General features: G+C 36.4%; 1 protein-coding gene across 3 annotated transcripts in view; it reads left to right on the top strand.

The window, feature by feature from the left end:
• Tcs4 (Threonyl-carbamoyl synthesis 4) overlaps positions 1-18,963 on the top strand; it is a 217,885-nt gene that overhangs the window by 36,962 nt on the left and 161,960 nt on the right. For all 3 annotated transcript variants that reach the window (XR_016549260.1, XR_016549259.1, XM_090402940.1), the window contains exon 5: positions 9,959-10,163. Coding sequence is in view for 1 of the 3 variants with exons in the window: in XM_090402940.1 (XP_090259066.1) it covers positions 9,959-10,163 (205 nt within the window). In the remaining 2 variants the exon portion in view is untranslated. The remainder of the gene's footprint in view (positions 1-9,958; positions 10,164-18,963) is intronic.

The raw sequence follows: 18,963 nt of genomic DNA, 5'->3' as shown, positions 1-18,963 counted from the left end.
AAATGTGCACAAATTCACATGGAGAGAAGAGGCAAGGAATAAGAAAAGTCTCATTGACTATATTATTGTTGATAGTGATGTTTTCTCTCTGGTGCAGGACACTAGAGTGTACAGAGGATTTGAAATTGGACGTGATCACCATTTAGTCTTCAGCAGGATAAATTTGAATTTCATATTGAAAAGAACGACATTTAAGAAAGTTTTAAAATGAATAAAAGTTGAGCAGCTCTCTGATGTGAACTGTAGACTAAAATATACAAACATTATTCAAGAAAAATTGAAAGAGTTTGAGAACAGGAATCAAACCAAGCTCTGAAAAAAACATTGATTGATTCGGCGAGAGAGTGAGGTTGTTTGCTAGGATAAAAAAATCAGAAGTCCATGGTGGACACAGGAAGTTAAAGAGGCAGTGAAGGAAAAGAAGAAAGCATATCAAAAGTTCCTGGCCAATAAGTCAGCTTGTGCTCTTAGAGAATGCAGAGACAAATGTAAGAAAGTTAAACACTGTAAAACTAGCTAAACAGAAGTCTTGGGAAGACTTAGGTAAGAACATAGAAAATAAATATCAAGAAGGTGGCAAGATATTCTGGAGATTGTTGAAGAAGCTCAGAAATGGAGGAAAGATTGCTGTAAAAAGAATTAGAGATGTTGAAGGTGATATGAAAACTGGAGAAAAAGATATCCTTGAAGTATGGAGTAATTACTTCGAAAAATTGCTAAATGAAACTAGCAGTGATGACAGCACAGTGATAAAAAAACACTGACCAGGCATGCAACCAGGAATACATATCCATGCTTGAAGTAGAAAAAGCTATCAAAAGTCTGAAATGTGGAAAGGCAGTTGGAGTAGATGATATTAGACCAGAAATGCTCAAGTATGAGGTATAAAAGTTTTACAGTGGCTACACTGCATAGTTCAGAGGGCCTGGACAGAAGGACAAATCCCAGATGATTGGAGTAGAGCTCTCATAATGCCCAAATATAAAAAGGGAAATAAAACTGATTGTGAGAATTACAGAGGTATTTCTCTACTGAATGTTCCTGCTAAGATTTATGCCAGTATACTTGAGAAACGGTTGCTAAGGATTGTGGAGGAGAAGCTTGGTGAGGAACAAGCTGGATTCAGGCCAAATAGAGGCTGTCAGGATCAGATATTCACTTTATGACAAATAGTTGAAAAGTCATGGGAATATAACAAAGATCTGTTATTAAGTTTTGTAGATCTGGAAGTACCAAGATGGAGAAGCTATTCAAAACACTACAGTTGTATGGTATCAGTGGATCATTATATCAAGCAATACTTAATAATAAATTTAGTTTAATCCTTTATCCAAGTGTGAGCAAACAAAGTTTGCACCTGAAAGTATCTTCAGGACTGGGGTAAGGTGGCACAACACCAAGGCAACTCGCCGCAAAGGTGGAGGAAGATACCAACACTCCTGTCTCAGTATCTCCTATAATGCAAAACACATCTCCTTGTGGATATGTCTAATGTTATGCATTAAGGGAAGGGCCACTACCCAGACTAGTTTCGACCTTTATTGAGGTCTCTTCAGTGGGAGCCAGGCCCAAGCTGAGATACCAGGCAGAAGCATTCGCAGGTCATCTCTACCTAAGGAGTTGCCAATTGGTGTGCCACCCTATTTTAATAAATTACTCTGGATTTAGAGAAAGATGTTGAAAGTTTATTTTTCACTTGGTTAGAGTATAATAAATTTAGTTTAATCCTTTATCCAAGTGTGAGCAAACAAAGTTTGTGCCTGAAAGTATCTTCAGGACTGGGGTAAGGTGGCACAACACCAAGGCAACTCGCCACAAAGGTGGAGCAAGCTACCAACACTCCTGGCTCAGTATCTCCTATAATGCAAAACACATCTCCTTGCGGATATGTCTAATGTTATGCATTAAGGGAAGGGCCACTACCCAGACTAGTTTCGACCTTTATTGAGGTCTCTTCAGTGGGAGCCAGGCCCAAGCTGAGATACCAGGCAGAAGTATTCGCAGGTCATCTCTACGTATAGATAAAGGATTAAACAAAATTTATTATACTGTAACCAAGAGAAAAATAAACTTTCAACATCTTTCTCTAAATCCAGAGTAATTTATTAAAAAAGGGTGGCACACCATTTGGCAACTCCTATAGGTAGAGATGACCTGCGAATGCTTCTGCCTGGTATCTCAGCTTGGCTCCCACTGAAGAGACCTCAATAAAGGTCGAAACTAGTCTGGGTAGTGGCCCTTCCCTTAATGCATAACATTAGACATATCCGCAAGGAGATGTGTTTTGCATTATAGGAGATACTGAGACAGGAGTGTTGGTATCTTCCTCCACCTTTGCGGCGAGTTGCCTTGGTGTTGTGCCACCTTACCCCAGTCCTGAAGATACTTTCAGGCGCAAACTTTGTTTGCTCACACTTGGATAAAGGATTAAACTAAATTTATTATACTCTAACCAAGTGAAAAATAAACTTTCAAGCAATACTTAGTTTTTATCTGAGTTGTAAGTCAGCAGTTAGAATTGAAGGAAGTACAGGGAGATGGTTTAATGTTAAATATGGTATCAGACAAGGATGCACATTATCACCTCTGTTATTCATTATCTATGTGGATTACATTATGAAAGAAAGTGGTATTAAACCTGATATCAAAATTGGAGATGTTAATGTCAGCTCCTTGCTTTATGCAGATGATGTTATACTTCTAAATAAATTCTCTACAAGCCTGCAAGATTCCCTGACTAAATTGAATAACTGTTGTGATAGATATGGTATGAAAGTCAGCAATAACAAGACAAAGATAATGAAAATAGGTAGAAGCATTGAAAATATCAGCTACATTGTGAATGGAGAACCTATAGAACAAGTAAAACATTTCAGCTACTTAGGTACGATTTTTAGTGAAGATGGTAAATTAAATATGGAAATAGACAACAGAATCAATGAAGCTGGTATGGTAGGAAGTCAATTGAATAAATTTATATGGAATAAGAGAGAAATTAGTCAAAACACTAAATCAGCTGTATACAAGACAATGTTCAAACCAATTTTAACTTATGGATCTGAGAGCTGGGTCAGAGGTAAAACGCTTGACCAAAGACTAGAGACCGTAGATACGAGAGTCCTGAGAAAGATTAGGGGCATATCATATTAAAAACGAAGATATTAGGAAAGAACTTGACATTGTCAGCATCCAGGAATGTGTTAGCAGAACAAATCGTAGGTGGTATTGTCACTTAAATGGGCGAGGAAAGATTAGGCCAAACAAGTGTTCTCTGCCAGGTTGACAGGAAAAAGACCCAGAGGAAGATCAAGATATAGGTGGATTGATACAGTAAAAAGTGCCTTAGAAGATAGATATATAAATATAAGATCTGACAATGTTTTAGCTTTGACAGGTAACAGATTGATTTAGTGATGATAATGTAGATTTTTCATGTAAGTACTATCATATCCTGTATATCCCTTGAGGGTAAATGTCAGGAATTTGATGATGAATTTTACAGATATATGATTTATGTTGTTCTAAGCTAATGGTTGCTGATCTCTCTGTCTGTCCAAAGTAAGCTAACTTGCAGGGACAATGTACTTTATAAACTCCAGGCACTGAGAGAGGGCTGATCTTTGGTAGAATGGATAAGGGTAGCAAGTTTACGGTGGAGCTTAAATGCTGTGTAGGTTGTACTTTTTTAAGGACCCAGCTATTTTTTCTATGTGCCACGGATGTAGGATATGGTGATGTCATTTCTGAAATTCTTCTGAAGAGATGGCTGGGGAATGGGGGAGGAACTGATTATTGTTTTTAATTCTGTAATTGCTGTAGCCATTGGAAAAGAAGGTGTTGTGTATGTGGTTGAGTTTGGTTGAAAGGGAGATTGTACTGGAACAAAGATTATGGTCTCTCTCTCTCTTGGTTAGAGTTTTAATAATGCTTTATTGTTGAGCAGGGTGGTGGTGGGAGAGTTTGTGAATGCATCGGCCTCGCCTCTGTGAGTAGGTTTTCTATATACAGTGAAGGAAAGGTTACCATTAGGAAGGAGTTATTGTTATTTCCCTTTTCCATTGTAAACTGGATTCTTGGATGTAGGCTATTGAGGTGACTGAGGAAGGAGTCTAATGTGTCTAGGACAGTGGTTCTTAACCAGTGTTCTACCCAGTGAAAGATCTGTCACATGACAGAGTTCTGAGTGTAATTGGCTATTCTGATCCTAACAAGTGAAAACTGCTATGTGCGTTGACTAATAAACCAATAGAATATCATTTATAAATCTTGTTTGCAGGAGGGACTGGAAGGAGCGTCTCTTTTAGTCATTCAGTGATGTGTGTTTGGTTTGTGTGTTGTGTAAAATCGTAATAGTTTACAGTCCATTTTTAATATTTATTTGGTTTGTGTGTTATCCAACATCATAATATTGCACAGTCCATTTTTAATGTGTATTTGGTTTGTCTAACATCGTAGTAGCAAACTACAGATAAATTTATTATTAAACGAAAACGTGATTCTGAGGCAAATATAATGATTGGGCAAGTACAAATGGAAGTAGTAGTAATGATGTTGCTGCAAATACATCTCATACAGAAGACAGCATTATACATAGTAAAATAAGAAAAATTACTAGACAATATTTAGAAAAATATTTAAGTTGCGGTTTTATATGGACCAGTGAGGAAGAATATCCTATTCCCAAGTGGTTTGTATGCGGGGGGAAAAACTATCCAATAGTGCAATGGTTCCTGCTAAGTTGAAATGCCTCTTTACTACGAAGCATGCCAATCTTGCTTCAAAAACTAAAGATTATTTCAAGAGATTGTTGGACATGCAAGTTAAACAAGTAAAATATTTTGAAAAGCCTGTTAAAATTTCCGATAAGGCACAACTTGCATCATGTAAAGTAGTTGAATTAATTGCTGTAAAATTAAAACCACATACTATAGCAGAGTCTCTTATTTTACCAGCATGTTGTGAAATAGTAGACATTATGTTTTGTTACGAAGCAAAAAAGGAAATTCTGAAAATTTCTCCTTTGGATGATACAATAAAAAATAAAATTAAAGTTATGTCAGATGATATTGAGAAAACAGTTACCAGTTAACTTTTCAAACAACATTTTGCTTTACAGATTGACAAGTCCACTGGCATCAGCGGTAAAGGTCATATACTAGGATTTGTTCATTTCATTAATGAAAATGAAATAGTGAATCAATTTCTATCCTGCAGAGAACTTACCGAATGTACAACAGGATAAGATATTTTTGATTCTATTACGTCATATTTAGAAAATTTTAAAATTTCATGGGAGGTATGTGTAGGAATTTGTACTGACGCTCCATCAATGGCATGCTCTATTAAAGGATTTGTTACCCTTGCAAAGAAAATAAACCCAAATATTATATCTGTGCACTATTTTTTGCACAAAGAATTCCTAGTTTCAAAAACATTACCGGAAATATTAAAACCTGTACTAGACCAAGTCGTAAAGAGTTGAGAAAAATGAAAATAAATTGACATCCACTGACAAATTGTCAGCTTTTCAGAAAAAAAGTACTTCTTTGGAAAAATTTCTCTGGAATCATATCAGAAAAAAATACTGTAGATATGTTTCCTTCACTCCATAATAAAAATGTTGTGGGAATTATTTCTGTTATAACAGAACATTTAACAATATTGGAAAGAAAGATTTCAAGTTACTTTCCTTCCTTAAATACACACAATTATGACTGGATACGAAATCCATTTGGCACAGTTAATACATCGAGTTATGAATTTTCGTTACAAGAAGAAGAACAATTATTTACCTTGTCAATGGATCGTATCTAAAAATGAAATTCTCTGAAATAACTCTGGAGGAATTTTGGATTTTTGTCCAAGCCGAATACCCAGCTTTCTCCACAAGGGCACTGAAAATTTTGTTAGTTTTCAACATCATATTTGTGAGAGCTCGGTTTCTCATTATTAACCAATATAAAAACTAAAAATTGTGAAAGACTTACTAATATAGACAAAGAGATGAGGGTAGCTATATCACATATTAAAACTGATATTGCTGAAATTTGCAAAACTGATAAACTCAAGTATCGCAGTAAAAAAAGTTCCATTTTTATAAAGGGCAAGTCCATGCATATTTTTATTGTTAGTTTTATGGCCCTAATGGTATTGGTGTTCCCCAAATTTTTCTTATAATCAAAAGTGTTCCATGACTTCGAAAAAGTTAAGAATCACTGGTCTGGGACATGAGGCCAAATAGAGAACACATAATCTATATATCTTAGCCAGATAGAAGGTTTGAGAGGGGCTGAGTCTGTGGCTCATTTTTCAAAATGTTTTTCCATGTAAAAATTGGCAAGAGGGGTAACCCATATCGGTTCCCTCTGTTTGTAAATTTTGTTCTTCCAAGAAAAATAACCAGAATTGATGGCAAAGGAAAAGAGATCTATGATATCAGAAGGAATTTCCCTTGATGGATGTAGCCAGCGTTCTCACCCAAGCCAAACCACCTAAAAAGCAACCTGTCAAAAAAAAGAATTTGAAGCTCTGCAAGAAATGAAAAGCAACAATAAAAGATTAATTACCAAAGCGGATAAGGGAAATGCTATTGTGGTTTTAAACCGATCAGATTACACAGGTAAGCTTGCCTCTTTACTTTTAGATTGTTCTACTTACCTCCCTGTAGAATATGATCCCACTAGCACACAAATCAGAACACTCCATTGGCTCCTTACGAAGGTTACTTCTTGGCCTGTGGAAGTGAAAAACAGACTAAACCTTTAACTCTAGACCCCTTCCAGATATATGGACTACCAAAAATCCATAAGCAAAATGTACCATTGTGGATGGCATTGATTCCCCTGCATACAAATTAGGCAAACATTTAGCCAAAGTGCTCACATAACATACTGGCAACACACACAAAAAACTGAGCCCACATTAAAGCAAGTATAGAAAACTTCACACCCCAACACACTGACATAATGATCGGTTTTGATGTGCCCTCCTTATTCATCAATGTGTCACTCAAAGATACCTCAGACCTCATCCAAGTCAAATTTCCTCTTGATATCTCAGCCCTATTTCAGTTCACCACGAACTCAGGCTATTTCGTTTGGCAAGGAAAATTCTACAAACAGATGGGAGGGGGACAGCCATGGGTTCTGCACTCTCTTTCTCCACCCCTAGCCAAAATTATGGAGACCTTTGAAGAAAAGCCTTAAACCTGCTCAACATAAATATATTGTCTGGCTATGCAACATGGATGATGTGTTCACCATTCGACCGCATAGGCCTGGATATACTCCGCAATTTCACAACACACTTAAACAATCAACACTCCAGTTTTCATTGGAAAAGAAAAAACAACAGCAGTCTCCTTTTCCTAGACACTCTGATTACACACCAACCCGATGGATCCCTGGCTTTCTCCATTTACAGAAAATCTACAAATACAGGTAGATACATTTACCAGCAGTCACTCCCCCCAACTATATGGGATTATAAAAACCCTAGATAACAGGGTAAAATTAATCAGTTCAGATAACAATAACCTAACTACTGAACTTGACCAAAAAAATATTAAACTAGGTAATCACAACACTACTCCCTCTTCAAAGCTGAGATTACTCTAAATCTATCACCATTATACAAAATCCATATATACAAAAATCCTAAGGAAATATGACCTCACAGCCAGTTACAAACCACATTAGATTCTTAATTGGATCTCTTATCTGCTCCACCAAAGACCATCCATGTACCCTAAACTGATCTGGAGCATACTAGGTTTTTTGCAGTTGCAAACTGTACTACTATGACCAAACAGGTAGGACAGCTAATATCAGGATATCTGAAAACAAAGACTACATCAGTTTCCACCAATACACCCACTAAGGACTTGTTGATCATGCTTTGGACACCCACCACAGGATACGCTGGAAGGAGGCTACTTCATTACATTGTAGCAAGTACAAGTATGAAAGACTATTCCTTGAATCTGCTTCAGCTCTGAAAAACTTTCCAAACCTCAACAAATTTGAGTGCATGAGACTGCCTCAAATTTGGGAATACGTTCCAAGATCATCAGCCCAAGGGCCAAGACAACCCAATTTCTCTGACAAGGGGGCAACGTTTAGGACTCTAAGACCGACTTCTGTTATCTTTCTTCAGCCTCATTTGCTTAGTATGAGTTTCTATATGCACATATCATTGTTTTGTGATCCCTGAAGATGGCAATGTAACATTGCTGAAATATAGGTAATTATTATTTAAAGTTTTTAGAATTAATAATCTAGTTTGTCATTTCCCCAAAAATTAGCTTCTAATTTTTTGGGAAATGACAAAAAATTTAATATTTTAATAGTATTTTAAATACAAATGTTTTTCATGAATTTGTTGGTGGAGTTATCTAACCTAACATAGTTCACCTACTTGGAGTTTTTGTGCTCATATGCATCCCATTGTAACCAGTAGATATCAAGATGTAAAGTGTTCCAAAAAAAAAAAAAAATATATATATATATATATATATTTTGGGTTGGCAAATAAGGTTTTTCAGAGTGGAATGAAACACATTTTATTTAATATATATAATACATACTAGTCAGTTATATATTGACCCTCTTTATCAGTGACCTCTTGCCATCTGTCTACCAACTTCATTATGCCGCATTCATAAAACTTCTGAGGTTTATGGGCGAAAACTGATCCAGGTGTCTTTTGACAGCCTCCTCATTACAAAGGTTTTCCCGTTCAGAGAATTCTGCAACAATTGGAATAAGTGGTAATTGGAAGGTGCCAGGTCCGGTGAATACGGCATAATGTGGCAAAACATCCCAGCCGAGATGTAACAATTTACTCTGGGTTGTTAATGATGTGGGGTCTGGCATTGTCGTGGTGAAAGACAACTCCTTTTCGATTTGCCAATTCAGGACATTTTGTGCTAATTGCATGGGCCAGTTGCGTTAACTGTGAGCAATAGACAGTTGAATCAATCGTTCTGCCTGATGGTAACACCTCATTGTGGACAACACCTTTATAATCACACTTTGGGTGAAATCCCACTTTCGAGGTTGTTTGCGGCAGTTTGCTCTTGTGTCCCCATGATCTTTTATGTACCACGTTATCGTACACGACCCATTTTTCATCTCCCATAATCATCCGCTTCAAAAATGGGTCATTTTCTTGATGACGTCACAGCGAATCACAGATGGATATGCAAGCAGTCATATTGGCCTCAGTGAATTCATGCATCACCCAAACATTGAGTTTTGAAACATATCCCAGCTTGTGCAAATGGTTTTCAACGCTTGTATGGTTTCTTTTAATTTGTTATTCCATTGCAGGTTACTCGAGAATGTTGATGCTTTATTTCCAAACAGACCTATTTCCTGTCCACCTCATGGAGTCTACTTCCCTTAGAATTTTTTCATAGTGTTAAGTAAAGAATAAGACACATGCATACCTTGATTTCACTACAAGAGTTAAAAGATGCGCATTAAATATGCTGTAGCTACTATAGCAGTTACTGGAAATGTTTTGGTGCATATGACAGGTGTTGAATTACAGGGTGGTTATGTGATGAGCTATACATGAAACTCGCATTGAACGCGTTCATCCTGTTTTTTTTTTTTTTTTTTTTAATAAATTTCAAATTGTCATTAACAGTATTTGTTACTAAAGTGCTTTCATATTGTCAAAATGTACTTTCATTTCAAACTCCATCAGTATATTAATAAGAAATTCTGTTCTGTGGCTTATGGTGAGAGCATAATGAGTACCATTTGTACTTCTATTGAATATGAAATAATTGATAAATATAATTTTGCTGTACAGGGAATGTACTGCCATTACTTCATAGTATAGCAAAGGTATTTTTTTAAAAAAAATCATATCAATATTATCATAAAACATGTTTTTTAAGCCGGTTAAATAATAACATGTACCACAGTTATTTTCCCATTTTTATTTTCAGATAGCTAGAAGACTCAAATTAAAAAATATACAAGAATTATCAGCATTGAATGGTGGTCAGGCTATTGAATATTTATCAAGAAAGGGAAATCCTCTCAGTTTTCAGTTTATTATGCCATTACGAGATTATAGAGATTGCAATTTCTCATTTTCTGGTCTTAAAAATGCAGCTCAAAAAGTAATTTTTAGAGAAGAGGAGAAATATGGTTAGTAATTTTTTTATTATGAAATATGCATTTAGTTTTCATATTTTGCATATGTCTGGTGCATGCATAACCTTGTCAAAATGTTGTTTATTCCCATAGCACTAGGCTGTCATATGGAAGTAAATGCCAGAAACATATTATAGGTCCAATTCTAGTTGATGAATAAAGGAACTTTTTTAGTTCTCTTTTTAGCTTATTCTCAAGTTAATCGAATTTGGGCCACAAATTGCCTTAAACTCATTGACTGAAAACTCGGTCAATGAGTTTAAGGAGTGGTATGATAGACTTTGTGTTTCCTAAGAGGCACCTCCCACGATGAGTCTTGATAGCCTTTGTGTTTCCTAGGAAGGACCTCCCACGATGAGTCTTTTGACTCCATGGAGGCCTGAATAATAATAATAAAACCAATGAAATTGAGAATTGGGTTAGAAATTAAATATTTAGTCAAACTGGAGGCCACAGATATGAGAATTCTGAGAAAAATTAGGAGATTAAACAATTGTCTGGCTGCTCTCCAACCAGCAGTCTGCAGGTTTGAATTCTGCCACGGGCATGGATATTTGTGATTGCCTTTAAATGAAAAACGAATATCATTGCCCAGCGTGAGTCCAGTTGTGGAGGGCTTTTTATAATTTTTTATTATTTTAAAATAATCCTTTTCCCATCCATGGGAGTTGCATAAAAAATGGCATCGTCAATGGCAGAATCGAAAAATGATATTGCAAAGGACCTTGACATCACTGCCATTCAGAGATGTGTGAGCAGGGTGTTGATATAGACAATATTAATCAATTAAACAGAATTAAAGAGGAAAGGTTCACAAAATCACATTTCATGTCAGAATGGTAGAAAATCTATTAACCAGAAATTCTTGGTTAAAAGTGCCTTAGAAGATGAAATATAAGATCTGACTATAGAGTCCTCACAAGAGTAGAAGGAAATGATTAACAAGAAGATAATAATAACATAATCATGTAGTATCATGATGCTCTGTATACCCTTAGAGGGTATATAGTAGAAATTTGATAATGATCATGGTATTTTATTTTCATATCCATGAAATCATAGGGTTATGTGATTCCATTAATTATTATTTTTCCAGTATAAATCATACTTCTCCTCAAACCCATTAACTGATATTGCATTTGCAACTTTCCTCTGATAAGGTAACCTTTTCTAAATGTTTACCATTCTCCAAGCAAAAAATTTAGTTCTCATATCGATCCTTTAGAACTGCATTCAATTTTCAAAGATATGTTATTCCCCCCCCCCTCCAGCATTGGTGTGTACAAACATTTTTTTTTTACATTCTATCATTATAAAACTCCTTTTAATAATGTACAGAAGATGTGCAGTGCAGTCAACATCACTGTAATGAAATGATGTGCTGTAACAAGCTACACAGCAGTCATGGCCTAATTTCATAGAACCAGTGCAATTTTAAGTGCATTATTGCAGATGGAAATTCTAAACCTTTATGATAGATTAATGTTGAAGAGGTTTTTAATAGAATTTCCTATCATTCTATGCAAAACCTCTTAAACACTAATCTAATAAGAATCCTTTACCAACTTGTATGTCTATCGCATCACTCCTCCTATCCACTAGACTTTGTAAATTGCATCTTCTTAAGCTTTCTTCATGACTTTTTCTTCTGGAATATTGCCTCCCCCATACACCTTGCTTAAACCTATCAGACAGCCAATTCAATGCAAAAATTTCTTTGCCTTATATTTGCACCTAAAACTCCTCTTGCAACTGATTATTACTACTCATCTTATGTAACTCCATTAATTCCTTCTTCCTCTGTATTGTGTGCTTAATCTATGTATCCATTTCATTATTTATTCAACTTTCTGATCCTCGAAATGCATTTAGATGTTTTTTGCACAAGATAGTTCTTGAATATACCTAAACAACATTGATCTTCTTTGCACAAATCTTCTCATTCCATGCTATGCCTCCAAGCTATCCTCTGAGCTTTTCATAGTCACCAGCCTTGTAATTCCACATATCTCCTTTCATCACAAGAAGTTCTCGCCCAAGGTGGCAGCCACCCAGGTAATCACTTCATATTACTATCACCAACCAGAGGGACATTCAATACCTGATTTATGACAACCTCTGATGAGATGATCATATCCATGACCCTTGATCCTCTGTTACATACTGCCCGAGGTAGTTTTCCCTCAAAATCTTCAGGTTCATTTTCTCTACTCCCATATGCCATCTTGCCATCCAAGTCTATATTGCCATAATTAAAATCACCCCTTTGCTTGGCTGATTTGCTTATACATTTCATGGTCATTTCTTTCCATGTTACTAGGTAGCATGATAGTAGACAGTACCATCTAAGTACGAGGGTGGTCCGAAAAGTTCTCGGCCTCAACCCTAGATGGCAACACTATCAGCAAGATTTTTTTTTTCTAAGTTGGTACATCTGTCATGTGAAATGGCAAGTCATTCTATCAAGTAGTTTGTTTTATACAACTGTCTGAAGCAAAAGTCTGTATCCCTTGAAATGGGTAAAATTGAGTATCATGTGGTTATAAAATTCTTTGTAAAAGAAGGCTTAACGCTTAAAGAAATTCATTTGAAGTTCATAAAAATTTATGGGCACTCTTCTCCTTCGTATTCGACAATTAAGAAATGGACTGACAAGTCTAAATGTGGCCGTACCAGCCTTGAAGATGATCCACGTGAAGGACGTCCAAAAACTGTAACAACACCAGAAATCACTGATCAAGTGCACGATATGGTATTGGATGACCGATGAGTCAAAGTGCATGAAATTGCTGATATTATAGGCATTTCAAAAGAACATGTAGAATTTATTTTGCATGAAGAATTGCAAATGAAAAAGCCTTCTGCAAGATGGGTGCCACGCTTGCTCACAGCAGATCAAAAACTCGCTCACATGAAAATCTCTGAACAGTGCTTGGAGCATTTTAACAAGAATAAAACTGATTTTGTGCTTCGATTTATTACTATGGATGAGACTTGGATTCACCATTACACATCAGAATCCAAACAGCAGTCAAGACAGTGGACAGAAGCTGGTTGTTCAGTGTCAAAGAAGACAAAGTCGGTTCCATCAGCAGGAAAGATCATGCATCGGTGTTTTGGGATGCTGAAGGCATTTTGTTTATTAATTATCTTGAAAAGGATAAAACAATAACCGAGGAATATTATTCCGATCTTTTAACCAGACTAGATGAAAAAAATTGTGAGAAAAGACCTGGTTTGCAGAAGAAAAAAATCATCTTTCATCAGGATAATGCATCTGCACACAAAGGTGTTTTGGCAATTGGAAAATTAAGGGATCTGCACTATGAATTGTTGGAACATCCATCCTATTCCTCAGATTTGACTCCCTCTGACTTCTGTCTCTTCCCAAAACTAAAACTCTTCGTCGCTGGTCAGCATTTTTCTTCGAATCAAGAGGTGATTGCAGCTGTAGAAGGTATTTTGCAGATCTTACTGAGAACCACTACAGGGACGGGATAATAACACTGGAGCATAGCTGGAATAAATGTATTTGACTCCCTCTGACTTTTGTCTCTTCCCAAAACTAAAACTCTTCGTCGCTGGTCAGCATTTTTCTTTGAATCAAGAGGTGATCAGCTGTAGAAAATATTTTACAGATCTTACTGAGAACCACTACAGGGACGGGATAATAACACTGGAGCATCACCGGAATAAATGTATTTGTCTTAAGGGAGATTATGTTGAAAAATAAAAATAAATTTGTTTTTTCATTGTTAAGCCGAGAACTTTTCAGACCATCCTCACATTTCATTCTTTTCACTTTATCTGCCTCATAATTACTACATTATTATCCTCTTGCATCTTTACTTTGCATAGGCATAACTTCTTTTCTGTCATCAACAGAAAAGAAGGGTTTCTTCATATAAAACATGTCAGGATATCATTGTCATTCAACCATATCTCACTTATTATAACAGTTTTTGGGCAAACAAACTTAATCAATACAATTTGAATACAGGTTTATTCTTTTGCTTCTGATACTTCTAGTGTTTGTATACAAACATAAGAGTTCATTTCTGGATCTGGAACAAGTTTTACTAATAGATTTCACTTTTCTATGCCTTCCTCGAGGTATTCCTCTCTCTCATAGCCATCCATTATCTTCAAACATAACTGTTATTTCTACATCACAGGCCATCCCTTCGTTTCTTGTCTATTGACACATTCACTTCCTCTTTGATCATAAACTTTCTGGCACTTATTTATTTTATTTAGCATTTAGCTAAGAAAAATACTTGCATATGCTACCACACACACACACACACAAAACCACATACAAGACAACAAAATGCATAAAAGAATACAGTAGTGTGAAGTGACCGTGTAGTCATATATACATATAAGAATATACAAATAAGCATAAAATTAAAATTGAAGATCTAAGTTGAACAGCATCAGTAGAAACTGTTATAAAGTCAGTTACTGGTCCCATGAAGGCTCTGTGAGGACAGTCAAAAGATGAGTTTGGTCTTATTCTCCAAGTAAATAAGGTCCACACCTACCATGGTTGGTGCGAACCCTATTTAGGGAGGTCCATATTTTTCGAGGTAAGGCGAACCCTGATGGAGGGCTGTTTGGGTTAAAGACAGTCTGCCAGAATACTGGGGCTTTGGCAGTCTATTCCGTCTCCATGCTATTGTTGCATCATAGCCCATGTTGTGCCGTTATAATAAGTGGGTATCTTGACTTAAGCCTCTGTGATGTAAAGCTGTCAATATCAGAGTGTATAGGAAGCAGTGGGTTCCGAGAAATTTTGTTATATTCGTGAATTAGATTGTCTTGGCATCATAGTTGTGGCAGTTGCATGTGACTCAGAACTGGTAGCCAATGTGATGTAGTCATCTTTATTGTTCCAGAAATGATATGCATTGTCTGATTCAACACAGTATCAATTAATTTAATATGTGCACTGCTCAGCCAGACAGCTGAGCAGTATTCAGCAGTTGAGTAGACGAGCCCAGAGCAGATGTCCATAATGTGGGAATACAAGCCGTCCCCCCAGGTTGTTCTGGCAAGTTTATGCAGTATGTTATTTCTAGTTCTGAGTTTGGCAGCAGTATTGGAGAGATGTCTATTAAAGGAGCGGGTTCTGTCCAGGGTTATGCCTAGATACTTTGGATTAAAATTGTGTGGTAATATGTTCCCATTTAGTTGCACTCTTCAGATGTCTCGTGCCATGCTATTGTTCAAATGGAAACACCATATTTCAGTCTTGATGGTACTTGGAATAAGACGCCACTTCTCAAAGAAGTGGTTTAACTCTTCTAGGTCACTAGTTAGTACATGCTCTATAGTAAAGAAGTTCTGGTGTTGGAATGTGATGCATAAATCATCAACATATGCGAATTTTCTAGACAGTGTCCTTGGAAGATCAGAAATATACAAATTGAAAAGAAGAGGGGCCAGAATGACCCTTGTGGGAGTCCATTGTTAAGTGTTCTTGTTTGCTCATATTATCATCTAGAATATCTGTATTGTTCTATTAGATAGAATAATGTTGATCAGATGGGTCTTTGTTTTTACATTTTAGTATTACATTTCTTTTAAGGAGCTTGTAGATCATGCCATTCCTCCATATGGTGTCATATGTAGCCGTTAGGTCTATAAATACTGCACCAGTTTTAAGGCATTTTTCTATATGATATAACCAGATTCTATATGAGTCGTTAGGGCCAAAACTTGATCTTCACAGTTGCACCCAGCCTGAAACCGGCATGTTCATGAAGGAGAGTGTCAATAATAATAATAGTACTAATTCTATTGTAAATAAGTCTTTCTAGTAACTTAAGACAGAACTGAGCAGTGCTATAGGTCTATGGCTTTCTGGTTTATCAGCGGACTTTACAGGTTTCAGGATGGCTATTATCTTGATTTTTTAAATTCTGCTGTAATCTACTGCTCTGGAAAATATTAGAAAAGAATTTTGTCAGCCATTCCACTGTATTTGGTCCAGAGTTTTTTAAAAACTCAGGATGAATATTATCAAATCCAGGTGCTTTACCAGTTTTCACTCCCTGGAGTGAAAACTGGTAAAGCACCTGGAAGTTCTACCTGGAAACAGCTAGAAGTTCTTCTTTGGTGAATGAATTCAATAGATTGGTTGCTTCAGAACAACCTTCTTTAAGTCTAGTCAATTCGTTCCTGGTTATTTTAGTGTGGGTTTTTTCTGATTTAGCTCTGGACAGATTCACTATCCGATTGGCAATACAGTTGGCACTAACAGCAGCACTAACTTTGCATTGAGGTGATGGGAATTACCACCCAACTTTTTAAGGAGGCTCCATGCCTTCCTGCTTGAATGTTTAAAGTTCAGCCTTTCAATGTGTCCATCCATTTGTTCTTACTAGCTTCATTTAAGATCATCTTGACTAGCTGTCAATAAGATCATCTGCAACATCCAATCATCCGCTATTCAGAAAGTCATTATAAAGTGGTTCACTGGTTTTGCTCCTGTCAGAACTATTTTCACAAATCTTTGGTAGTTATAAGGTTGTGGTTGAATCCAGCACACATTTTTATCTAGGTCTGATGAAAAGCTGTTCCAGTTTGCCTTGGCAAAATTCCAATGTGGCATTGGTGTAGTTTCAGTAATTGGGATTTGGGGGCCCACCTCAATATTGACACTGTGTTCCTCTGTGACTCCCTTCACCCTGTTTTGCACACCTGGTGTCTCATTCTCTACATTCATGCTACCCACTTCTCCTTTCATAAGCACTCCTCATGTCCTCCTTCCTTGCTCTTCTGCATTGCTTCTTACTTGCTCAGATCCATTCTCTGCACTCATTACTCTCCCTTTCAGCAGTCCCTCTAGATGACCCACACCGAGATCCATTCAAATGCAGACCGTTGCTCGTAAACAGTTTCATTTGTCCTTCAAACTCATCCCACATATTCACAAACTGTGCTCCTTTCTTTTCTCACACATTTCTGTTAACATATCATTCATACTTCTTGCTCTCTATCTCAGCTCATCACTCTCATATCAACTAAACACTTTCCTATTACACAGCAACCTCCTGATATCCATTCTTACATTCTCCTTGTTTCCAATCAAGTTTTTTGTTCCTGCTACCTACCACCACCTGCTCTTTTGCTCACTTACTCCTCATATCCACTACTTCAATCACTTTACTTATTCTACCTCCCGGAAAACAAACCTTGTGCATCTTCTTTCATCAAACCTCTATTATTATTATTATTATTTAAATGGATATCTCCGTGCAATCAAACTCATTGCAGGAGACCCACACCCATTATTCACTTGATACCTATCATACATCTCCTTAAACTTATTTACTGTTGAGGAGTGTGCTCACAACTACCTCTGGCAGTTGATTCAACTCATTCATCACTCTTCAAGTAAAGAACCTAGTCCACACATCCTTACTAACTACACTCTTAGACATCTTCTAAGTGTGACCCCCTTGTTCTCCTCTTACTTCTCACGTAATGAATTTCTTCAGTGTCAAAGTTATATAATCCCTTTAGTAACTTTTAAATTTCTATCATATCTCATCTCCTCTACCTGACAGCTAAACTCTGCAACCCATACACCTTCAATCTATCCTCATGTGGAGCATTCCATAGATCTGTCACCAGCTTGGTCAGCTCATTTCTGAATCCTCTCCACCACTTCTTGATCCCCCAAGAAATTCACGTGACCAGATCTGTTCACAGTAGTCAACATGTGGCTGAATCTTAGCCTTATAAAGCCTTACTTGTCAAAGTGTTCTTCAACATCTTCAGTGTAACTAATCCTCTGAGCTGTTTTGCCACATCTTGCAATATGTCTTCTCGATTTCAAATCTCTATCCACCAATGCCCCCCAAATCACTAACCTCATCAGTTTCCTGTAATTTGTTACCATCAATATCATACAGAGTATTTAATCTTTTCATCTCGAAATGCATTACCTTAAGTTTTACAGCAGCGATTTTCAAACGGTATGCCGCAAGAGGTCTTCGATTTAGGAAAACAAATTAATTGAAAGAAATAATGTCGTAATTTGTGCATTTATTTATTAGTGTCTGGTCTTCCCTCTTCTTGTGTGTGTAAATCAATCAAAATTATGCCTATTTTTTGCCAGATCATCAAAAAAAATTAAAAGAATATATTTTTAGTGTGCCGCAGAATTTTAATAATTAGTCTAGGTGTGCCATATTATGGAAAAGGTTGAAAATCACTGTTTTACAGCATTAAATTGACACTCATTGCCCTTCGTCCACACTTCCAATTTATTTAAATCATCCTGCAGGATATCTACATCATTTTTCCTTTCTTTCAGTGTTACACGGTGAACAGCATTCAGTTTGGAAATTATGGACTTTCCAACCGTGTTATAAAAAACTATTCTTAATTTCCCGACATTTTGACCTTCATATTGAGGTCATCATCTGGAGCATACACTAGTGGCCAAAATGTGGAAACCTTTTGGAAAAAGTGTATTTCTGAGGGTTGATGGTTCATAACACCACTTTTTTTGGTGTAATACCATAAAATTATATATCAATGGAAAGATAATTTAATCAAGAATGTAATGCAATAACTTTTATGAAGGATTTTTTATTAGAACAGCAGTTATAAAGAAGAAAAGTGAAACACAGAAAAAATGAAATATACAAAAATTTTCACAATGAGAATTTTTGTATATTTCCAACTCAAAACTCTCCAACTAAGTATTAACTCATAATGTGAGTTAATACTTATTTGGTAACCTTTAGCGTTAATTACGGCCTTGCAACGCCTTCCCATG

This window comes from Typopeltis vanoorti, chromosome 13, assembly GCF_054136105.1.
Source record: "Typopeltis vanoorti isolate ZY-2024b chromosome 13, IOZ_Tvanoo_1.0, whole genome shotgun sequence".
Classification (NCBI taxonomy): domain Eukaryota; kingdom Metazoa; phylum Arthropoda; class Arachnida; order Uropygi; family Thelyphonidae; genus Typopeltis; species Typopeltis vanoorti.
Note: the sequence above shows the minus strand (reverse complement) of the source record. Positions and strands in the feature narration are given on the sequence as shown.